The sequence below is a fragment of the Malus domestica genome, chromosome 10 (assembly GCF_042453785.1).
Source record: "Malus domestica chromosome 10, GDT2T_hap1".
Lineage (NCBI taxonomy): Eukaryota > Viridiplantae > Streptophyta > Magnoliopsida > Rosales > Rosaceae > Malus > Malus domestica.
In genome coordinates, this window is record NC_091670.1 from 6,529,354 (window position 1) to 6,553,780 (window position 24,427).

The following is a 24,427-nucleotide window of genomic DNA, read 5'->3' on the forward strand; positions in this document are numbered from 1 at the left end:
AATAAGTACGCTCAAGTGCTACGATCACGTGAAAGATGTGGAATAAATCGCATGTTACCTACGAGTTGGAATCACTTATTATGGTTTGTACGACAGTCTAGCACCAAAACTTGGATCCAAGGTGAGCGTGCGGTGCAGGAGGTGAACAATCACGTGAAAGTTGTGCCCTAGCCTTGGGCATGAACACTAACACCTTGGTGCAGCATAATAAGCTCTTAATGCATAAATGCATGGCAATATGCAATGCAACAAGACCAATCACACGCTAACTCACCTGAAGCTTACTTGAGCCTCTGCATCATCAAATAGTATAATTCATAATTCATACTAATGCAACAATATAGTAATAAGTAGTAATAAGCGGTATAGACATGGCATACTTCAGTTTTCCCTGGCCTTGTGCATTGGTTTTTCGTACCTACGTGGTAGTATTTTCTGGAAACTATACGAGTTTTACGAAGAGGGGTTATTACGTTCATAAAGCTAAATATGTTTTCAAACACTTTGTTTTTGCCCACTCACCCTTCTGTTTTTCGCCCTTCTAGGTTTTAGTAGCTGAGCTTTCGTATTGACGAGGATTCTTGGCATATCCTAGTATAGGTGGCTATCTATGATGGTATAATCCTTATCTTACCTTACTGTACTTATGCTCTGTAATCACGTGTGAAATGGGTTCATTCTTGGTCATAGCGCACTCTTATATTTATGTACTTTTAGGTTTAAATTTATTCATATTTTCCACATGACTACACTTTGTGGCTTCGTTACCTTCCAGGTGTCGGCCAATACAGCTCGATTCGGAGTCCTAGCGGACATTCAGGGTCGAGGTGTGTTAGGCACAACAAGAAATTATTAAATTGGTAAAAATTAAAAATGAAAAGAAAATTGGTAAAAATTAAAAAAGGTTTGCAAATTAAAAACAGGTACAAACTAAAAATAAAAATATATGATGAAAAATTTAGCCATGAATATAAATATACTAATTGTAACATTTTTAACACTAAATGAATATATTTAGAAATAAAAAGTTTACCAAATACTTTATTTTACAACGGTTTATTCTCACAACACAATAGAAACAGGTTTTTAAGAAGTACAACAATGCCAAACTAGTCCTATGTGTTAAGAATGGTTAAAGGACATGTTTTCAAGTGTTGAAAGGAGCCCTAGAGAGGCTATCGGAAACGCGTAGGCATTCAGATTGGATATTCAAAAATTTATTGTGAATGAAAAAAATGGTTAGCTGGAAGTGCTAAGAAGTATAGATTGCATAGTTATAATCGTAATAGAAGATGTAAGAAAGCTGTCAGGACAAGAACTTCCATGAGGAAAAGTTCTAAATTGTTTCAACCATTAAGTCGCAGTTCCTCTATATTGTGCCAGAAATGGGGTGAAGCCAATCATTTGATAGTTTTTATGTTAATAATTAAACAATAAAGTCCAGAAAAAAATGTAATAGATTTGGGAATGTGCTCCTGCATAACCCATGCCTTTGGGATCATTCTCGAATGTATTTAAAATTTTATGTCATATATAGGATTGTCATTTGAGCATTGACAATCTACCAAAATTAGTATTTATTATGTCTATGATGATCTAGATAAGGGCTTTAATCATCTATCCGTTGCCCATCCTCCCATCCGAGCAGAACAAATCGAAGGGGGTCAAATTTCATTTGAAGAAAATCCTCATTGCTGCAATCGTGCTGTGAAATTTTGTAACAAATTGAATGATTCTAAGTCTCATATTTATGTTAGATGATGCGTGTTCTTCCACCAAATCCAAGTTCGCAATTTGAATGGGTTTACGCCTCCATGGAAATACTAGATTTCATATGAAGAGTTCTAGAAGAGGATGGAATAAAAAAAGATTGAATACAAACTTATACTTATGCATATTGATTAACGCACATTGCGGTACACATAGGCTGCCACTGTAGCAGGAGTTATTAATCACTTAATAATGTGTTACAGTATGATAGTAAGAATGATAGATCTATTTTTATCACTTATAAATTTCAAGTTACAGCACCATTGGTGTTGAATAAATGTCAAATCTCTCAGAAGATGTCAACTGGGGCTCCTACAATCAAAAGACCAAACATTTTCAATAAATTCTCAAAACATATATAGAGAATGTTTAATCAACCAATCCAAATTTAATAGGACATTAATTTACTTCTGTTTTTATCCTATCTATACTCTTTATCACATGTATAACTCTTTTGTGTATCTTTTATTAATAAGTAGTATAAATAATTTGACTCTGACACAAAATCAACACTTTAATCAATGTACGTTCTACCATTGTATAGAGAGAGGTATCGATTTTATGTATCTAAATAGCATTAATTATATTTGGGGGTATATGTTGCTGCCTAATACTTGCAGTGTTGTTTCGATAAGTGTGTGTATGGAGTGTTTGAACAGGTGTAACCAACTATATGAATCTTGGAAAGATACTTAACCATCTCAACGCCAGTTTTAGCTTCACGAATTTTATGGCGCATAGCATTCAGCAGAAAGCCATATGTCGATCCGCGATTATTATCCGCTGCTTGGATAAAGCTATAAGTCAAGGCACCCGTCGAAGTGTCTCCAGATAAAGCCTGCACAATCCCACGAATTTGTGTTATTTTACATTGCATTTGTTTTCTTTAAAGTTAATTAAGTGTAGTAGAACTATCTCTGCTCTTCGTTATTGCACTAATACAAATTCAAACAGTGTTGAATTGTAATCTTGTCTTGGCCCAAGGATAATGGATCTAGCCCATACACAAAGAAAGATCCTTGCATATGCTAGAGAATTCTAGCAAAGTTCAAGTTAGTGGAAGAGTCTAGAAGAATGGTGAGAATTCCACCAACATACAAGATTAGTGTAGATAATTCTATCATGGGAAGGTAGTGGAATTGTCTAGATATATCTAGCATGATGTTTCCATGCTTCTCCAAGGTTCCATCCATGCCTATTAAAGGAGAAGACATTCACACCATTTGAAACAACCAAGAGAGCAAGTAGTGAGAAGTGAGAAGAAGCAACAAAGCTTCTAAGAGTGTTTGAGTGTTTCCTCTTGTACTAATTTGTGAGTGAATAAAAAAATCTTGTGTAATACATTGAGTGTTCTTTCTTTCTCTTGCCTATCAATTCCGCTGCATTACATTTTTCTTTGTGAGATAAACATCTCCAAAGTAGTGAAGTCTTTTTAAGCCCCAACAAAGAGTATATATATCTTTGTTCACACATTAATCGTATATAGGGTTTAGAGTTAGAGGAGGGAGAGTTAAACTTGCAACCTCTTTCGACATTGTTTATCAATTAAGAGCTAGTTGATTGATGTCCGCATACATCGATAATACTCACCGTAGTGTCTGCAGACTTTTGATGATCGTCACAAGAGCTTATGGAGACGGCTATTCCACCACTTGTGCCTTTATAAGTAGGTGAGAATTGATGATCTTCCCACACATAGTGTCCTTCTCTACATTAAAAAACAACAAATACATATATATATCGTGTTTAATTTCTCAATTAGTCGGGTCTAATTAAGAAAATGTGTTCAGCACATTAAATGATACATGTAGCTGGGTAGGTGCTGCTAACAATTACCTGTTGATCCGGCAAAGAAATCGTAGATCAAGAACAGTTCCACTATGGCAGGCATCGATAATGGCATGAAGTTTGGCACCATGGGGCAGTGGCCTAACAATGGTGGCGTTAATTTCATCATCAATGATCATCCCCTCGGTCTCAAAATCAACAGGGCACACCGTTTCATCGATGCCGTCAATCTCATCCATCGAATAGTCAGGCTGGGTTGAGCCATGGCCGGAGAAGTAGAACACCAACGAGTCTCCTGATTGGCAGCCCTGCACCAACCACTGTAACGCCATTCGCATGTTTTGTTTTGTTGGGATCCTAAAAGGGTCCGTCTCATGTTCTACACCACAGCAAGAACAAGTGACCTTACATATTTTTTATGATTATAAATTGGAGAATTATTTTAAAATAATCATTTGATATTCTTGTACCATTTATTCTCAACTTAATGCGACTGGCTAATTAGTTCATACCTCATGAAATGATAGTTGTTAAATCAAAAGAAATAGAATTCGAGAAATGTTTTTCGTGATTAATAGTGTGAAATTAATTATGTATAACTAATTAGGACTACCTGTGAGCAAGAGTACGGAATGATTTGGAAAGCCCAATCTGTCAACAAGAAAGTATTTCATGCAGTGAACATCGTTCACAGTTCCTTTGAGCTTGTAACTTTTCCCATTGTAACTCACTCCACACAGCACCGCGCGCTTTCTTCCATACGCCGAAGGAGGCATCAAGGGTTTTGGTACAAATGGCTGGGACAGCTGATGCTGGTAGTATTGAGGATTAGCAGGGCGGGCAGCATTCGGGGAGGGCATGGACATCACTCTAGTCATTCGGCTTTTAACACGGTTGACAGTGTGGTTTATTGTATCTTGGCCTGCTCGGATCAGAGGATTGACGGATGATCTACTAATGCGGGTGATGCCTTCACACGCATCACAGCGAATGATTTGTGCTTCTGATGGCACAAGAAGTTGCCGTCCACACCCATTGCACCTCTCATTCCGACATGCCATTTCAAGTTCTAGCTTGGGGAATGAGGGTGCTAGATATGTATTATATATACCAACTGGAAATCCCAGAAATTGGTAGAGAATATTAGATACGGGACAAAACTTGGGTGCCTTTGGTAGGATTGGTCTGAGATGCTTCAGCTCATTTATAGCCAATATTCGATCACTTTTAGGATTGGTGGAGAACATGGTTCGGTCCGCGCGCTTTTAAATCTCTTTCGTATAAAATGTTGTTTATTTTTATTTTTATTTATTTATTTATTTGTGTGTGACAGATATGCATGATTCGAGTTGATCAAACAACTCGGACCCATGACCAGTGACTAAACATCTAAATCCCAGCAACCCAACCCATCGGTTCAAATAGGAAACTACTAGCAATTCAGCCCGTGCGATATTCTGGGTTTTGAAACCGTGTTTAATGTGCGAAATATATTAAAATCTGTTTACATTTATACCAAATCTATTTACATTATGCTCAATAGGGTAAAAAAGATGTGTTTGTAGAATAGATTTTGAGTTATATACTGAGCTCTATTGAGTCCTCTTGCCGTCCAAGGATGTGAGTTCATTGGTGAAACCACATGATCATTACCACAAATAAGTGCTAAAGGAAATAGCCTTATAATCAAGTAGTAAGTGATTTAAGTCTATTCTAATATATAAATGTGAAGATAGATAGATTGATAGACATAAAAAAAGCAAGTTATGAAGATTGAGAGAGTAGAGAGGAACTGAAATAGACCTCAGCAAGAGTAGTAGTACTGCAGTCTGTAGAGGGTGCCCAATTCTTGGTCTCTCCAACTTCAAACCTTGTCCCACATTAGAAACAATGAGATCATTGTCAGCAGAAAGTACAATACGAAAGTTGGAAACAAACTACTTAAACTCGAGCAACTATGACCAAATGATGATAATTGTATGAAAAAGAAACAATAAAAATTTAAAAAAAAAACAAACAACACTCCACATACAATTTGAATTGAAAATTGTAATCAAAATTCCTCTCCTTATTTGAATCAAAAGAATGCAGAAATCTGTCATTGCGTATGTACTTCTTGAAGATCTTTTAGAAATACGCATCGCCCTTGCGCCTGCACAAAATTAAAAATTTTAAATTAAGGTATAACTGTTTGGAAATACATGATGGGGTACATAATTGTCAAACATGTCGTGTGGACATTGCTTCAAATTTCGATTAGCCTACAAATACATGATATATATATATAGGAGTAATACACAAAATATGCAACAAAATATGATCTCTTGGAAGCACTCTACAATCTCTCAAATCACCAACAGCAGTCATAACCTTATTATTTCCAAATACATGTGTGAAACAAACAAACCTGCCATCAAAACACGGAAAGAACACTGACGTTGTTATCGCGTTATCATAAGGTAGAGGTTGATCATGGGACAATCAGAAAGGGAACAATTGGTGGCAAGTCATAGTTATCCACCCCTTCCGGGCCCGGAAAGATTATAAGGAATTTCACCATGCTCATTCAATGGTTATATAAAAGTTTGGCCTACTCATGTTGAAAAGAAAAAGAATGAATCACTGATTAGGAACATGGATGGATTCATAACTAATTAAATTAAAGGCATCAAATTAAGCATCAATGCAACAATAACTTCTGGTTTCAAAAACTCATCTTTTACATAAGAACATAAACCACATCTGTAATTACCTAAATTAGGAAAAATTAATACAACTAAAAACAAAGATACCATCTTGGCAACCCCAAGAAGAGAGTATAAATCATAGAAAACCCAAAATTATAATCTCATGAAACAACAGAAAAATAATGGGTGAAATCAAGTTTGCAACAGTATAACACAGGTCATTCACAAAAACACATGCATCATCAAAGTAGCAACATAGAATCTAAAAATAGTTAACCAAATTTCAAACTAACTTACAAAAAAAAAAATCAAAACCCATTAATCTTAATCAGATTTCAAACCAAAAAAGGGACGGCACTACCATTGAATCAAGCTCCAGACAGTGCACCAATAACAGCAAGCAAACCCACCACCATGCCCCCCAACAAGCTAAGAACTGAGACGCATAAGAAACTTCTCTCAAATAATTAAAAAAACTTTGAGCAAATTTCTCAGCTCTGGCCGGAACGGGAACCGAAGCGTTGGACTCAGCTCGTTTCCTGTCGAAAACAAATCAAACCCATTAGCGAAAAACCCAAGAAATTAAGGTTTATGATGGAGGTTGGGGAGAGGATGAGGATTATCACTTGAAGGAGGGGGTGGAGTTGTAGAAGAGGTCGATCTATCACGAAGAGAATCATAGATTAGCTAAGCTGAAAAACGCTGAAAAACAAAACCCAAAAGTAAAGTGAAGAAGACGCAGTTGAAGTAGATGATGAAATTGTTTCACAATAAAACCAATTGGCAATATGGGAAGTAGATGATGAAATTGTTTCACTATAAAACCAATTGGCAATATGGGAGTAACCAAGACCATATATGCACATAGCAAACCTTATCCTTCACCGATGTGGAACAACTCTCAACACGCCCCCGCACATGTGGCGGATTTTCAAACCTACACGTAGACAACAACTAGGTGACGTGGAATGCGTGTGGTCGTTGGGCTTCACACGTGGACAACCTTGCTCTGATATCTTGATGAAATTAAGGTTCTACCATAAAACCAATTGGCAATATGGGGAGTAGCCCAAGACCATATAAGCACATAGCAAACTTTGTCCTTCACCAATATGGGACAACTCTCAACAAAAACCTTAGTTCCCGCCACAACAACCACAAGTGATAACAATTGAATCAATTCATCCAAATCTGTAACTGTTTGAATATTTTGAATTCAAAATAGATTGTATGATAATATTGTGCTTTTGTATTTTCTGTAATTATCTTTTAGTTTGTTTTAAGAGTTTGTTCCTCACTCAAACTTTATCTTGTAAAGCTCTATATAAACGTTGAATTAATACAAGCTCGGTATCGAGCACAATTCTTATATGGTATCATATTTTTTCTAGCCTCACGACATACCTCTCTCAAATAACAATGGCTTCTTCGGGGACGTGTTGAGAGTTGTCCCACATCGGTGAGGGACAATGTTTGCTATGTGTTTATATGATCTTGGGCTACTCCCCATATTGCCAATCGGTTTTATGGTGGAACCTCAATTTCATCATGATATCAGAGCAGGTTGTCCTCGTGTGAAGCCAAATGGCCACGCATGCTCTACATCACCTAGTTGTTGTCCACATGTAGGCTTGAAAATTCGTCACACGTGCGGGGGCGTGTTAAGAGTTTTCCCACATCGATGAGGGACAAGGTTTGCTATGTGCTTATATGGTCATAGGCTACTCCCCATATTGCCAATTGGTTTTATGGTGAAACCTCAATTTCATCAGTAGAGAGATTAACGATGAGGAGACGATTCCAGAAGAACTAAAAGCAAGAGCAAAACCCGGAGAGAAGCAGAGAGTGGCGACAGACATGGCGCAAACCAAACGGCAAAGTGATGAAAACCAAGTCACACTGGTGATAGATGCATGGCCAACAAAGAAATAAGCGGAAGACGAAAGAATGATCGAGAAAAAGGAATAAAACCAAGGGGTTAACGATGAGTGACGCGTGGTGAAGTTGGGCAAAATCAGAATTTTGTTGTACCAAGCAAACAACAAAACTTGAAAATGAGAAGAAACAAAGGGTGTTTCGCATTTCACTATTCACGAACAGTGAAAAACAGTGCTTGAGGAACCCAGTTTTAGTATATGTATAATGTTCTGCCTAACTCTGCAGCAATAAAAACCGATTCCTTTTTCTATTTTGTATTTTTGGTAAAACTAGGGTCAAATGCCCAAGAAAAACAACTAATGAATACCTATTCCTTTTGTTTTAAGATTTACATAATAATCATAAATGCTAGGCATACCGTCTTTTCAAACCACATTTTGTAAATCTATGAGCACTATCCTACTTTTTATACAATCATGTATTTACACTAGATGGTTTGGCCTCATCTACAAAATGAGTTAGTCATACTATTTGGTATCGAACTTATCATCTACAAGAGTCGAATTTACGGTCTCTCGCTTACTACTGAAGAAGAAATACCACTAAACTCTATTACTAAATGACAATAATACATTTATTAATGACTTACAATTATTGTGAGAATCATGCATATGAGTGTTTTGATATAAAAAAATTACACTATCAATATTTTAGTGATTTTGGGCCCACACATGTTGAATATAATATCCATAAAACTAAGGAACAAACACATGGTAGCCCACGAATTTGGAGGAGAAAGTCTCATACTCCTGAACAGCAAAGGAAGATTATCTCTCCTCTAAATCTCCTTCTCTCCCCTCCTCTCTCACTTTCCTCTTTATCTTTCTCTCTTTATAAAAAAGTCAACACAAGATATTGACATGACTTAATCGTGATCGCTCAAATAGGATGGGTTTGTAAGGGAGGAGAATTTGGAGGGGAGAGAATCCTACTCTGAATCCAAATCCCTTCCCCTCCCCCTCACCTCCTCTCTTACTTTCCTCTTTGTCATTCTCCCTATAAAGAAGTCAGTACAAGATTTTGACATGGTTTAATCGTGACCATTCAAATATGAGGGGCTATAGGGGAGGAAAATTTGGAAGTGAGAGAATCTTACTCTTGCTTCCCTCTCACTTTCCTATGTCTTTCTCTCATTATAAAGAAGTCAACATAAGATGTTGACGCGAGATTTAATCATAATCATGACCGTTCAAATAGAAGAGAACTGTAGAAGAGGAGAATCTGGAGGGAGGAGAATCATTCTTTTATAGGATCAATTAGAATATTGTCTAATGTTTAATTGATTGAAAAGTTTAAAGCCTATCCTGATAAATCATGTCAAATGGCTTTATTGAATGGTTGTGATGAGTACAATGTGTCTTTTTTTTATTGGTTAATTTTTTTTTTTAAATTTTTTTTTATCAAGCTAGAAATGCATTATCAAGCAAAACCAAAGAGTACACATGAAAGCCCACAACAGGACTAACAAATGAGAAAAATATACATGATTTTACAACTAAAAGCAGTGTAAGGGGGATACAGGAAGAAGGACGCTGCACCTAGGCCTGGCAAACGAGTCGTATCTGTCGTATTCGTGTCGTTTTCGTGTAACACCTATTATCTTAACGGGTCGTGTCATGTCACACCTGTTATCTTAAAGGGTCCTTAACAGGTCTGGTCACTTTACCCAACGGGTAAAGTGACCCGACCCGTTATGACCCGTTAAGAAAAATATAAATTTTCTTAAATTTGCACATACCACACATTACCACATAAATATTACTTCAAAATATTAAAACATATTTGTCATTTAAGTACTACATCTACACTCGAAAATAAGAGCCTAATAAAAAAACAAGTTTGACGGTTGTGATCTCGAAGCATATACAAACAAGTTTGACGGTTGGATCATTAAAATTAGTTTCATAGAATTTGTATCCCAACAAAACGATAGATTCACTAACACTTGGAGTTTATTTATACTTTCATTAAGTATAACATAAGATTTTGTGGTATCTACTTGTGTAAATATTTTAAATTGACAATCAAATTCATTCATTGTATAGGGTCAAGGAGTGTAGTTGTAAAATAACCGTTAAATCGTGATTTTTTTGTTTTATAACCGTCGAAATGTTTTCTCTAATTACTTGATCTCTAAATATTTGTTTTTTGTGATTTTTGGTGTATGCGATCTCAAAGTATATACACACAAGTTTGACGGTTAGATCGTTAAAATTGCTTTCATAGAATATCCCATCAAAATGATAGATTCACTAACACTTAAAGTTTATTTATACTTTCATTAAGTATAACATAAGATTTTGTGGTATCCACTTGTGTAAATATTTTAAATTGACGATCGAATTCATTCATTGTATTCATATAGGGTCAAGGAGTGTAGTTGTAAAAAATCATCAAAATCGGAGTTAAAATAACCGCTAAATCGTGATTTTTTGTTTTATAACCGTCGAAAAGTTTTGTCTCATTACTTGATCTCTGAATGCTTGTTTTTTGTGATTTTTGGCGTATGCAATCTCGAAGCATATACAAACAAGTTTGATGGTTGGATTGTTAAAATTGGTTTCATAGAATTCGTATCCCATCAAAACGATAGATTCACTAACATTTAGAGTTTATTTATATTTTCATTAGGTATAACATAAGATTTTGTGATATTCACTTGTGTAAATATTTTAAATTGACAAACAAATTCATTCATTGTATTCGTATAGGGTCAAGGAGTGTAGTTGTAAAAAATCATCAAAATCGGAGTTAAAATAACCATTAAATCGTGATTTTTTGTTTTATAATCGTCGAAAAGTTTTGTCTAATTACTTGATCTCTAAATGTTTGTTTTTTGTGATTTTTGGCGTATGCGATCTCGAAGCATATACAAACAAGTTTGATGGCTGGATCGTTAAAATTAGTTTCATAGAATTCGTATCCCATCAAAACGATAGATTCACTAACACTTAGAGTTTATTTATATTTTCATTAAGTATAACATAAGATTTTGTGGTATCCACTTGTGTAAATATTTTAAATTGACGATCAAATTTATTCATTGTATTCGTATAGGGTGAAGGAGTGTAGTTGTAAAAAATTATCAAAATCGGAGTTAAAATAACCGTTAAATCGTGATTTTTTGTTTTATAACTGTCAAAAAGTTTTGTCTCATTACTTAATCTATGAATGTTTGTTTTTTTGTGATTTTTGGCGTATGCGATCTCGAAGCATATACAAACACGTTTGACGGTTGGATCGTTGAAATTAGTTTCATAGAATTCGTAACCTATCAAAACGATATTCACCAACACTTAGAGTTTATTTATACTTTCATTAAGTATAACATAAGATTTTGTGGTATCCACTAGTGTAAATATTTTAAATTGAAAATAGAATTCATTCATTGTATTCATATAGGGTCAAGGAGTGTAGTTGTAAAAAATCATCAAAATCGGAGTTAAAATAACCATTAAATCGTGATTTTTTGTTTTATAACTATCGAAAAGTTTTGTCTCATTACTTGATCTCTGAATGTTTTTTTTTTGTGATTTTTGGTGTATGCAATCTCGAAGCATATACAAACAAGTTTGACGTTGGATCGTTGAAATTAGTTTCATAGAATTCGTATCCCATCAAAACGATATTCACTAACACTTAGAGCTTATTTATACTTTCATTAAGTATAACATAAGATTTTTGTGGTATCCACTAGTGTAAATATTTTAAATTGAAAATCGATTTCATTCATTGTATTCATATAGGGTCAAGGAGTGTAGTTGTAAAAAATCATGAAAATCGGAGTTAAAATAACCGTTAAATGGTGATTTTTTGTTTTATACCCGTCGAAAAGTTTTGTCTCATTACTTGATCTCTGAATGTTTGTTTTTTGTGATTTTGGGCATATGCGATCTCGAAGCATATACAAACAAGTTTGACAGTTGGATCGTTGAAATTAGTTTCATAGAATTCGTATCCCATCAAAACGATAGATTCACTAACACTTAGAGTTTATTTATACTTTCATTAAGTATAACATAAGATTTTGTGGTATCCAATAGTGTAAATATTTTAAATTGAAAATCGAATTCATTCATTGTATTCATATAGGGTCAACGAGTGTAGCTGTAAAAAATCATCAAAATCGGAGTTAAAATAACCGTTAAATTGTGATTTTTTGTTTTAAAACCGTCGAAAAGTTTTGTCCCATTACTTGATCTCTGAATGTTTGTTTTTTACTGATGCGATCTCGAAGCATATACAAACAAGTTTAACGGTTGGATTGTTGAAATTAGTTTCGTGTATCCCATCAAGTTCAATGGTGTGTGTGTGTGTGTGTGTATATATATATATTATGTAGATTTAAATCTATTTATTTTTTACGTATAATTATTATAGTTTTTAGGGGTATAAAATTTAATTTAAAACTTAATATATATATATATATATATATATATATATATATAATTATTATAGTTTTAAACTTTTTAGGGGTATAAAATTGTTAAATTAATATATATAATTATTATAGTATTTTTTAGGGTTATAAAATTATAAAATTAATATTCTGCTTATCGTGTATCGTGTCACCCACGTGTATACCTGAACCAACCCGTTATCTTAACAGGTGCTTATCGGGTTACCCGATAACACCCAATTTGTTATCGTGTCGACCTGAACACCTGTTAATTTCGTGTCGTGTCGTGTCGGGTTATCGGGTCGTGTCGGGAATTGCCAGGCCTAGCTGCACTTGGTGCTAAGCGTCTCCCCTCCTACATCACTCAAAACCTTAACTTGAAAGAGGACAAAGCAGACCATCTTTGTTGAGAACATGAACCAACGAAGATGGTGGTCTGTCGATCCAAGATTGAATGCTCATGTTCGGAGATGTGAAAGATGCCAAATGATCAACCACCATATTAGCTGTTCTTGGAACCCAAGACCAGCGACAAACTTGGAAAGACTCCCCTAATTGAGCAATTTTCGTAAGGGTGGGGAAAACTTCCTAACTGCTATTTTGAATGGATTTCCTTAAGCACAAGATTGTTTCCTTTGAGTCTGACTCCACGATCACCTTATTTAAACCCAACTGCTTAGCAAACATACATCTTTCCAACACCGCTAATGCCTCTGCCACAACAACCTTAAAAGCCTTGATTGGGGATTTTCTAGCAACAACAAACATAGAATTTTGATCTCGAATTACAATTCCAACATACCCATTTTGAGTACTGGAGTTCCAACTAGCATCCACGTTGATCTTAACACACTCTGAATCAAAAGGAGACCAAACAGTATGTTGGGAAGAATCACGCTGCCCCGCTAGATTGCTTTCAGGATTTCTTTCCAGAGCTTGTTCAAAAACTACCAAAGCACAAGAAATAGCTTGAGTTGCATGTGTAAGAGATATTGGTTTATGGTTGAAGACAACATCACACCTGGCCTTCCATATGTGCCAGCAAGTAAAAGCCACTTGAGGCATCAGTGTGGATTTCTCCAACATGAAACCCATATGAGAACTAATTAATGAATGTAACCAAGAGCCAAAAGTAGTGGTTTCATCTTTATTTATCTTGTAGTTTAGTTGCCCGCCACCAAATAGGCTCCACCCACGGACAGAAGAGTAGAAAATGTTCCAATAATTCCTCATTGTCATTGTAGATTGGGAAGATTGAAGAAGGTGATGACCTTTGTTTGAATAGATCCGCCATAGTTGCAAGGGCCCTAGGTAAAGTTTTCCATAAGAAATTTTTAATTTTTGGAGGCGTCTTCAGATTCCAAATATATTTCCAAACTTGACTGCTTGGCACATAGAAGATGAGGGACGTTGCAATCTGATAGAAACCTCCAATGGTAGCCCAATCGTACATTATACAGCTCGTTCTTTACCAGCAGCTATACAAGCCTATCATGCTCCGTGGATCACCAATGTGCGTATCATTTATCACTAAATATTCATGGTTTGTAATAAAAGGTCTTATAAATTCAAGCTCTCATTGTCGAGTACCACAATCGATTAAAAATTCAACTTTTTGATTTTGACTGACATAAATAGAACCTTACTATGAATGAGCATCACTCATGTCAACAGTTGACGCCGTTTATGGGAAACGATACGAAAAGTTGTGTAGGTTCTCTTTCATTTTTTCACCTTCGCCGTGAATCTGCACAAACCAAAGAACCAAACACCTGCACAGTCACTGTAAGACCCATGTCTTCCGCTTTAGCTCCCGGTGATGGCGGCAGCGCCTAAACACAATACTTGTTTGAACTTGAACCGCCATGGCCACCTTTCTCTCGTTCTTCCTCCTCCTCCTTCTCCACCCTTTAATTTTCAACCCATTCCCGAACGTCATTGTTTCAGCTGTAGGCATAAACTACGGCACTCTCGGAAACAACCTACCACCTCCAAAGATAGTGGCTCAGCTCCTCCAAGCCACTCTCATAGACAAGGCTAAAATCTACGACACCAACCCTGAAATCCTCCAGGCCTTTCCCAACACCGAGATCGACCTCATTGTCGCTATGGAGAACAACCATGTCACCAACATCATCACGAAAGTGGCCGCCGCGGACGAATGGTTTGCCACTCGCGTCCTGCCATTCATTCCCGCCATTTTCATCATTGTCATTGCTGTATGAAACGAGTACTTAACAACTGGTGCTACCGCAAGAAAAGATGAGAAAGACCCAAACCCATTGGACCCAGCAGCTCTGGTCCAAGCAATGCAGAACTTACACTCGGTGCTTATAACTCGAGGGCTGGACCGTAAGATTAAGGCTCTCCGCCAAGGTAGTACAGAGAGAGTGCCGACCTTGTCGAAGACGAAGAAACAATTGATGTCATCAACTCCGTGGAGGGTGGAAGAAGAGGCGGAAGCTGAATTCCCAGAAGGGAAGCTAAAAGTGACGAGCCAGCCATGGTTGACTCTAACCATGCACGTCTCTCGTAAGAAAACCAAGCGCTCTCAAGACCAAGACAATCAAGATTCTCTCATTGAGATCAACCCTGAGCTCTGATACAGCTTCCAGCTCAACTTTTAGTTCATTCAACGGATGTTTAGCATTGACACTGTCATGAAACCTCTTCATTCAATGGATGGGAAGCTTCATTTCCTGAGTCAGTTGTAATTTTGGAAGCAAGAGCTTTCAGTCTTGGCTGTCTTTCAGCAAAATAGTTAATGGGGTCGATGCCATGGTGAGTGATGGGAATCTGGGCATAATTGTTACAATAGAGAAGAAGATTAAAATGGTTGCACACCAATTGTTCGGTGAAATGCAGACATTGAAAGTTCAGGCCAGGGAACTGCGAGATAAGTTGGAATCAGAAATACTGGGCAACCATCAAGACAATCGAAAACCTTGTTTCTACAGCCTGCATGGTCGGGGTCCTCACAATTACCGGCACATTCTTTGAGATGAAGACACCCAACAAGACATCATGTTGCTTGCTGAGACCACCAATAAAGCAAAAGTAAAAGCAAAAAGAAAAGCAAGGAATAAAGGGAGGAAAAGAATTGAGTAAAAAAGTGGTGATGGAGAAAGAGGGAGAGGTGATCAGCATCTTGTTAAATATTTTGAAACCTTTCCGACACCATGCACGTGATTAACTTGTGTAAAGGAGATAATGATCTTGCACGTGAGGCTCTGAAAAGGCATAAATCTTTTGCTGATAGTGGTAATATTTTGAAATCTCAACTTGATCAACAAAAAACTGTTATTGATAATCTTGTGTCTAATACACGGCTTTTAAAAAGCAAGATACATGAGGCAAGGTCGAAAAAAGATACCCTTAAACTGAGAATTATGGGCGTGACCCATTGAGTAGAGGGTCGGATTTATTTTTAAATGATGTAATTTATTTTTCTTATCTTTCGGAAACATCTGTATAAACCCCATTAGAGGGTAATAAAAAAAATAAAAAAAATAAAAAAAATAAAAAAAAAGCGGCAAAGCCCAAAATAAATGGGCTAGAATGTTATGTGGAAGGCGAAGGCCCATAAGCCCAAAATAGCACCAACTAGGTGACCAAAAGTACATCTAGTACTACAAAAAATTATTCGGCACCCTGCCGCTATTATCACCAACCAGGTAACCAAAAGTACGCCCAGTACTACAAAAAATTATTCGGCATCCCGCCGCTATTATCACCAACCAGGTGATCAAAAGTACGTCCAGTACTCCAAAATTATTCGGCAGCCTGCCGCTATTATCACTAACCAGGTGATCAAAAGTATGCCCAGTACTTCAAGTTATACATAAGCATTACTCATGTCAATCATACATAAACATTCATGAGCATCACTCATGTCAACATTCATGAGCATCACTCATGTCAACATTCATGAGCATCACTCATGTCAATCAACATAAACATTCATAAGCATCACTCATGTCAATCAACTTCAAAAGCTTCATTTACAAAGCTCTAACTTCAAGAGCTTCATTTACAGAGCTCTAGCTTCGAAAGTTTCATTTACAGAGCTCCAGCTTCAAAAACTTCATTTACAAAAGCTCTAGCTTCAAAAGCTTCATTTACAGAGCTTCATTTACAGAGCTTCACTTGCAAGGCTTCACCTACAAAGCTTCAGTGCAGGGTATACAAATACCGCCTCTGAACAACTGCCACTTTGGCCCATACATGGATTCAATTTGAAGTCTCCAGCCAACAGACTCTATTGACCGAAGACTTGAGGGACTACACTATGTACCATATATTGGGCCTCATAAAAAATACTTGGGGGACTTAGCCCATTATTCATGTATTGAGGAGTGAGCCCTTATTTTATAAAAGAGACTCCCTCACTTTCATTAGAGAACACCTATTATTCATGTATTGAGGAGCGAGCCCTTGTTCTATAAAAAGGACTCCCTCACCATCATTAGAGAGCATTGCCGCCTGCCGAGCAACTAGGGGTGGGCGCGGTGCGGTTTCGTGCGGTTTCGAGTGAAACCACAACCGAAACCGAAACATTTTGCGGTGCGGTGCGGTGCGGTTTTGAAGTCAAAACCGAAATGAAACCAAACTGTTCGGTTCGGTGTGGTGCGGTTTCAAATGGTTTCGATTTGGTTTTTGAGAAAAAAAATGTACAATTTAAAATATAAACCTATTTATGCATAAGACGGTTTTATTTTCGTCATATATTAATTAATGAATATGCAGTAAAATTGTAGCAAAACTGCAGCAAAAAAAGAGTCAAAACTGCAAAAAAAAAATATAAATGCAGCAAAACTGAATAAAAAACAGCACCAAAAACTGCACAAAACTCCACCAAAACTGCACAAAATTGCACCCAAAACCCAAAACCGAAACCAAACCGTTTTGTGTGCCGCGGTTCGGTTTTGAAACCGAAATCGTTTCAAAACCGCAAAACCAAACCGTTTGGTGCGGTTTGATTCGATTCGTGTTTCGGTTTCGGTTTTCAGTTCCAAGTGCCCAACCCTACAAGCAACCACCTCGCTGCGAGCATCAACTCTAGCCCATCATTTTTTGTAATGAGGAGCGAGCCCTTATTCTATAAAAGGGGCTCCCTCACATTCAACGCCACAAGCCGAGCCAACCAAGGCAACATAAGCCACAAGCTAAGCAGTCTCGCAACATGTGCTACTTCTAATTGAGCATCATTTCTCTTTGAGCACCGTCTCATATCAAGTATCAGTTCAAGATGACATCTAGTTACTTCGACCCACACATGAACTGAATTTCAAGTCTCCAGCCAAAAGATTCTCTTGACTGAAAACTTGGGGGACTACTATTTATACCATACTTAGGGCCTCCGTATTTAGATCTCGTATAAATACTTGGGGGACTTAAATGTAATTATGTAATAAAGAAAGGGGCAAATATGTAATAAGTGAGAAGCCCTTATTCTATAAAAGGACCCTTCACCCTCACAATTATGGGGGCCTCCTCACTTCTAGAGGCCAATTCTTAGGCCTTAAGCCCCCCTCATCCTCTCAAAGCTCTCATTCTCATATTCAGAGCACTTTCTTCCTCATAAATACAATATCAGTGTGGACGTAGCCCAAACCTTGGGGTGAACCACGACACATCTTGTGTTATTTACTTTCTTGCAGATTCACGGTTGGATTTATGTTGTTCCAAGACCTTTTGGTTTTGTGCATCAACAATGGCCATTGGGGAGAGAAGGGATCCACCTGTCAAACCAGATCCTAACGTTGGAACCATTTATAATCTGTCAATGAGCGCTATCTAGAAGAATCTCTCTCCCGTCTAACAGACTGGCCCAAGCCCATGACGCCTCGCATCCTTGTATAGTGTCAAGGAACGAGGTGGAAGGGAAGTACCTGGCTTTAAGAACCTTAACCCAGAGAGAATCCAGCTCCTTAATAATTCTCCAACATTGTTTAGCAAGTACGGCAGCGTTGAACTCTTGTAGATTCCTGAAACCCATACCCCCATCAGTTTTTGGCAAACCCTTGGTCTCCCAATTAACCCAATGAATTTTTCCATTCATCATGTTTCTATCCCCACAATAATCTAGCAATTAAAAAATCAATTTCTCTACATATGGACACAAGAAACTTTCCAACTAATAATTATTATGTAGTCGGTTAACTCCTGGATTCTATTGTATTCAAAACTAGCCTTAACTCAGTGTTGTGGAATTTTTAATTTGGTCATTCAGGAATACAATCGATTCACAACCAAAAAATCATTTGCCAGACGAGAGTTTGACTAATCAAGTTTCATCGAACACAATGCCAAATGAAAAAAAAAAATTAATCGGGCAAAAGTCGTCGTTTTGAATGTTTTAAAGACTTTAGGTGACGAAACGTTTCGATGGACAAAGAAATAAACGACGTCAGACAAAGCTTTCACGTCAAGAGAAAAAATTGGCACATATCAAGCCATGTTTTGCTCGACAGAAAGAAATTCACCGGGGTGTATATTAGTGTTTAGGGTTACAGTTCTTTGGGTAAAGGTGAGGGACATTTTCGCATATTCAATTCCTTTGATGATTTTTGCAGTATGCGAAATTATTTCAACAATTCAAACGTCGCTATAGTTGGTATATACTTTGAGATGACATGTGCCAAAATTCACCCAATGCAAGTTTCTAAGATTATCTAACATGACAAAATTCTTCGACGGTTAGAAACGTATCATCAAGGTTAAAGAGTTATATTAGCTCCGATTTTGGTGATTTTTCATAACTACACTTCTTGATCCAAGAAGAATACAACGAACTCACCCCCATCGTCAATGTAAAATATGTACACTAGTGGTTGCTACACAATATTACATACTACTTAATAGAAGTATAAAATAAACTCCAATTAAGCGTTTGTTAAATCTACTGTTTTGATGGATACACAGTCAACGAAACCAATTTTCACGATCCAACCGTCAAACTTGTTTGAATGTAGTAAGAGATCGCATATGCCAATAACTTTCAGAGATTAGGTAACGAGACGAAAGGTTAGACGGTTACAAATGTATGATGACAATTTAATAGCTATAGAACCTTTGATTTTGATGATTTTTTTGTAAGGACGCTAATGGAAGGTAAAACCACACACTGAATTGACTTAATGATCAAATTTGATCATCTTTTAACCATTTGAAAATGAATAAAAAAATAGGGAAAATTGAATTTTTGGTGTTCGCCCTAAAGTTGGTAAATTTCGTCAAACAATACTTGGCTACTGAAAATTCAGCAGTCATTCTTGCTTTCAACCAATCAAATTTTGACACATGTCTAAATAATTGAAATTATAAACACAAATTGGACACGTGTCCAAATCTGATTGGATGAAAGTAGGAATGGCTGTTGAATTTTCAGCAGCCCAGTATTGTGGAATTTCGTCAAAAAACTTAACAACGTCGTCAGGCAACAATACTAAATTCATCAGGCAAACTTTCAAATTCCCCCAACTTTTTCTCGAAAAATTAAACTTTCTCCCAGATTAAAATGGTTGCCCGACGAAGTATTGTAAATTTGGTCTGGCAAAGGCATGTTCCTACCATTTTTTTCTCCAAAAATTAAATTGGGCCGACATTTCTATGCAACCTTTGCCCTACGCGTTGGTCATTTTGCTCGATGAAATAACGAGTTCACAATACACGTGTCACATTTTTTAAATTTGCCCGTCGAGTGTTTAAGGTTTGCCCGACGAATGGATTCCTTGGGCAAATGTCATGATTTTTATAGCAGGCCAAAAGCCTTCTTTTATCTTCCTCCCCCCCCTACTCTCTCTCTCTCTCTCTCTCTCACCCTCTCTCACTCTCCATCTCTACTCTCTCTCTCTCTCTCTCTCTCTCTCTCTCTCTCTCTCTTTTGCCCCTTCTCTTATTTTCAAGCTCTCACATAAGTATGTTCGTCTCCTTTTTCGAATTTAATTTTTTCGGTATTAAACACTTTCTGAATACTTGAATATGTGAATCTGTGAATTGAATATACGGGACGGGAAAGGGGTCGGGAAAGGGGACGGGGTGGGGAGCGGGGTGAGCTGCGGGTGCGTTCGGGGTGTAAGTACATGCCCACGAATTTACTGAAATATAAAGCGTGTATGTACAAGATCCAACCCACATAGATTGCATCAAAATGGTGAAAAACTAATAAAATGACAAGATGTGAGAAATTTTCTCAACACATAATGAGGTAGGCACAGGTGAATGGTCTTGAAAAGTAAGCATGGGAAGAACGTTGAGGAAAAACGCGAAACTAATTCATCTTATGTAATATTTGTTGTTTTTTAACAAAGTAAAAAAACATGAGAGTTGAGGAAAAGCTCATGTATAAAAGTAACTTAATTAGGACTCAATTTGAGAAGACACCAATCCAGCTGGGGTGGATTATTAGTGGTATAAACTTAATTTCCATGTTACAACACCAATTGTTTTGAATAAATGTCAAATTGTTCAGATGATGACAGCTGAGGCTCCTGAAAAAAAAACAAAAAAAAAAAACCTTTTATTAAGTTATAAAACATAGAGAACTCTGCAGTTTATGGGACATTAAGTTGAATGCAAGTATAACTATATTAATTTATTTATGCTATAATAACGCGTATAACACTTGTTTGTACTATTTTGATATTGTTCTAAAAGAGGTACATACATATTTGTAATTTCAAACAACAATATTAGATCAATCCTATTTGGTTTTGTTGAACAATATCTTTATTTGAGAGCTTGAGTTAGTTGATTGTAGTGTTTTCTAAAAGTTTTTTTTTTTTTTATATTTCATATAGAAAAATATATGTATTCTGTTGTCATATTCTTATTCAGAGTATCTTGAATAGGCTCTTTGAATAAGCTCGTAAGATAGTAAACCCACGAAAAGCTTCTAAATCTGAGGAGAGAGATGGTTTACAAGAAAACGAAGGTGAGAAGGCAAATGTTGAATTAGATCTTGGCGAACTTCATGGACTGGTTTAGGTGGCGAAGTACCAGCTACGTACTTTCATGGCTGGTATGATCAGTGGATACTGCTCAAATTCCGGGTTTAAGCACCACCATCATAGTATAACCTAGATCCGCTAACCGGTACAACTGAACAATAAGTGAGTAGGTCTGGATTGTATCAATTTACTTGATAATATTTTGGTTTTATGAACCGAACCAGATCATATATGAATATCTTGTTCGATTCATGGTTTCAAGAGCTTAGGGAACCAGATTGCGTCCCCACCTTGTATTGAGCTTGCCTCTAAATGTGGTGCATGTTTGTTATTTTGAAGTATTTTATGAGCTACTTGTCATGTTTTGGCCTTTAAAGTGTTTATTCATAGATTGTTGAAGATGAGAGGTTTAGGTCTTTATCTTTCAAGAGAATTCTGGTGTCATTTAAAAAGCATATTAGCCACGTGTGAAACGTCTATTAGTGGGGGCTGTAAATCCTTAGCTGGTGTTCCAGATACGTCGAAAATTGTCTCCAAAATGTAAATGTAAATATACTTACTTGTGATAATCCGGTCCGAAGTACTTTATTTACAAGAGCTGCGATTGGCCCTTTTAGGCGTATGCCAGTTCTTGCTTCACGAATTATTTGGCGCATAACATTCAGCAGATAGCCGTACGTCAATCCGGGATCATTTTCCATTGCTTGGATAAAGCTATAAGTCAAGGCGCCGGTTGAAATGTATCCCGATAAAGCCTGAACAATCCCATCAAATTTGTGTCATTTTACCTTGCATTTGTTTTTTATTTAAATTCAATTCATTTGTGGAAGAAAGATCTCCTCTCCCAGCTGCTATGGTACTAATACAAAATTCAAACACAGTAATGGTAATATAAACCTATGCTATTCTTATTTACCAACTAAATAGTGAGTAAGAACATGATGAATATATGCTATACCAAGAGAATAAATTCTTTATTTATGTATTTCGATTATCAACTTGTTCAGATAGTGATGGATTATTCTTCACGAATGCGCACATAAGATTAATGATACATATATATACATAAGTATATTTTATTGATATGGGTGAGAGAGATTTAAACTTCGGACCTTGTTCAACGTTGTGAAAGAAAAATACCTATGAGTTAAGAACTAGTTATTGGTTGATTTTTGCATATATCAAAAATACTCACCGTAGTGTCTGAAGAGGTTTGGTGATCATCACAAGCACTAATAGATACAGCTAGTCCACCATTTGTGCCTTTATAAATAGGTGAGCATCGATGATCTTCCCATTTATAGTATCCTTCCCTACATTGAACAAATTTCACAATTTGTAGGCGTTTAATTAAGACGTAGCTGGGCATATAGGTACTCTTAACCATTACCTGTTGATCCTGCACACAAATGGTAGATCAAGAACAGTTCCACTATGGCAGGCATCGATAATGGCATGAAGTTTGGCGCCATGGGGCAGTGGCCTAACAATTGTGGCATTTATTTCATCATCAAGGAGCATCCCCTGGGTCTCATAGTCAACAGGGCACAGTGTTTCATCGTAGCCATCAATCTCATCCATCTTATAGTCGCGCTGCCTTGATCCATGGCCAGAGAAGTGGAACACCAACGAGTCTCCTGATTGGCAGCCCTGCACCAACCACTGTAACGCCAATCGTATGTTTTGTTTTGTTGGGATCTTAAAAGGGTCTGTCTCATATTCTGCACCAAGACAACATCAAGTCGTATATATACTACATGGTTTAGATGATCATGACATTGGTAAAACAGGTCAAATAATGATATTCTAGTAGAATTTGGTCTCAACTTACTGCAAGAGGTTTGTGAATTGACAGTTGTTAAATCTAAAGAAATGACATTTGAGAAAATATTAGTATTTGTTTTGTGATTGAAGTGTGGAAGTAATTAACAATACCTGTGAGCATGAGTATGGAATCATTTGGAAAGCCTAATCTGTCAACAAGAAAGTATCTCATGCACTGAACATCATTCACAGTTCCTTTGAGCTTGTAACTCCGCCCACGGTAACTTACTCCACAAAGCACCGCACGCTGTCTTCCATGCTGTGAAGGAGGCATCAAGGGTTTTGGTACTGAAGGCTGGGGAGGCTGATAATGGTATTGATGATTAAACGGGTGGCCAGTACTCGTGGAGGAGACCGTGGTAATCACAGTAGTCATTAGGGATTTAAAAAGGTCAGTGGCTTGGTTTATTGAATCATGGCTCGCTTGAATATAAGGATTGATGGAGGTTCGATTAACATGGGTGACGCCTTGACACACACTACAGCGAATTATCTGTGCTTTTGGAGGCACTACAAGTTGTACTCCGCACCCATTGCACCTCTCTCTCCTACCTGCCATCGCAATTCCTAGCTTCTGTGTATATATCACACTTAGGGAATGAAGGTGCTAATTATACATGTTTATCAACTGGAATGCCAAGAACTTAATAGAGAGGATTACTTCAATTAATATTCTGATTCATGCATGGAACAATAGTTGAGTGCCTTATGTGGTGGCATTGGTGGGATTTGTCCAAGTTATTTTTTGTCAACTATAGCTTATATTCGATGACTTTGGGGAGTAGTGGAGAGCCCGATTCGGTCTGCTTTTACTTTGCGTTTAAAGTAATTTTTGGGTGATATATATGTATGGTTCGAGTTGAGCAAGCAACTCAGATCGTCACAAGCACTTATAGATACAGCTAGTCCACCACTTGTGCCTTGTAAATAGTAACTCTATGTTTGATTGAAGTTGCTAAGTTGGTGCAGTAATTTCATGAGGTTTAAACTAAAAGTGATTGCATACTAGCACGTGTAAGTGATTACATACGCACGTGTCCAGCCGGCCAAGATTGAGCATTTTATAATAA

The 24,427-nt window shown here is 37.0% G+C and overlaps 4 protein-coding genes across 5 annotated transcripts; 1 reads left to right on the forward strand and 3 right to left on the reverse strand.

Moving 5' to 3' along the window:
* Positions 1 to 1,870: 1,870 nt before the first annotated feature.
* Positions 1,871 to 7,012, reverse strand: LOC103422092 (metacaspase-1-like). Of its 2 annotated transcripts, XM_070807024.1 has the most exons (10): positions 6,872 to 7,012; positions 6,607 to 6,784; positions 5,966 to 6,148; positions 5,591 to 5,710; positions 5,360 to 5,428; positions 4,172 to 4,801; positions 3,607 to 3,937; positions 3,361 to 3,478; positions 2,468 to 2,608; positions 1,871 to 2,082 (listed from the first exon to the last, which is right to left on the reverse strand). In XM_070807024.1, exons 3-10 carry the CDS (start codon positions 5,970 to 5,972, stop codon positions 2,023 to 2,025), a joined length of 1,476 nt encoding a protein of 491 aa, XP_070663125.1. In that variant the 5' UTR covers positions 5,973 to 6,148; positions 6,607 to 6,784; positions 6,872 to 7,012; the 3' UTR covers positions 1,871 to 2,022. The 2 variants fall into 2 exon arrangements, with proteins under 2 accessions (XP_070663125.1, XP_070663126.1); XM_070807025.1 differs by lacking the exon at positions 5,966 to 6,148.
* Positions 7,013 to 13,170: 6,158 nt separating this feature from the next.
* Positions 13,171 to 13,677, reverse strand: LOC139188519 (uncharacterized). Its single transcript, XM_070806105.1, has one exon. The coding sequence runs from the start codon at positions 13,675 to 13,677 to the stop codon at positions 13,171 to 13,173; it is 507 nt and encodes a 168-aa protein (XP_070662206.1).
* Positions 13,678 to 14,447: 770 nt separating this feature from the next.
* On the forward strand, positions 14,448 to 14,807 carry LOC139188521 (glucan endo-1,3-beta-glucosidase 14-like). Its single transcript, XM_070806106.1, has one exon. It carries the CDS (start codon positions 14,448 to 14,450, stop codon positions 14,805 to 14,807), a length of 360 nt encoding a protein of 119 aa, XP_070662207.1.
* A 6,029-nt stretch (positions 14,808 to 20,836) lies between these two features.
* LOC103422094 (metacaspase-1-like) lies at positions 20,837 to 24,092 on the reverse strand. Its single transcript, XM_008360129.4, has 5 exons — positions 23,469 to 24,092; positions 22,924 to 23,254; positions 22,729 to 22,846; positions 22,094 to 22,288; positions 20,837 to 21,074 (listed from the first exon to the last, which is right to left on the reverse strand). The coding sequence occupies exons 1-5, from the start codon at positions 23,914 to 23,916 to the stop codon at positions 21,015 to 21,017; spliced, it is 1,152 nt and encodes a 383-aa protein (XP_008358351.3). The 5' UTR covers positions 23,917 to 24,092; the 3' UTR covers positions 20,837 to 21,014.
* Between the last annotated feature and the right edge of the window lie 335 nt (positions 24,093 to 24,427).

Coding starts and splice junctions, on each gene's coding strand:
- LOC139188519 (XM_070806105.1), bottom strand. CDS start 13,677: ATGGGTTTCATGTTGGAGAAATCCACACTGATGCCTCAAGTGGCTTTT.
- LOC103422092 (XM_070807024.1), bottom strand. Junction 5,429..5,590: donor TACAATTTTCAATTCAAATT/GTATGTGGAGTG, acceptor ATGTGGGACAAG/GTTTGAAGTTGGAGAGACCA. Junction 3,938..4,171: donor TTCCGTACTCTTGCTCACAG/GTAGTCCTAATT, acceptor GCTGTGGTGTAG/AACATGAGACGGACCCTTTT.
- LOC139188521 (XM_070806106.1), top strand. CDS start 14,448: ATGGCCACCTTTCTCTCGTTCTTCCTCCTCCTCCTTCTCCACCCTTTA.
- LOC103422094 (XM_008360129.4), bottom strand. CDS start 23,916: ATGGCAGGTAGGAGAGAGAGGTGCAATGGGTGCGGAGTACAACTTGTA. Junction 22,847..22,923: donor TTTGTGTGCAGGATCAACAG/GTAATGGTTAAG, acceptor TGTTCAATGTAG/GGAAGGATACTATAAATGGG. Junction 22,289..22,728: donor AAACCTCTTCAGACACTACG/GTGAGTATTTTT, acceptor GGGATTGTTCAG/GCTTTATCGGGATACATTTC.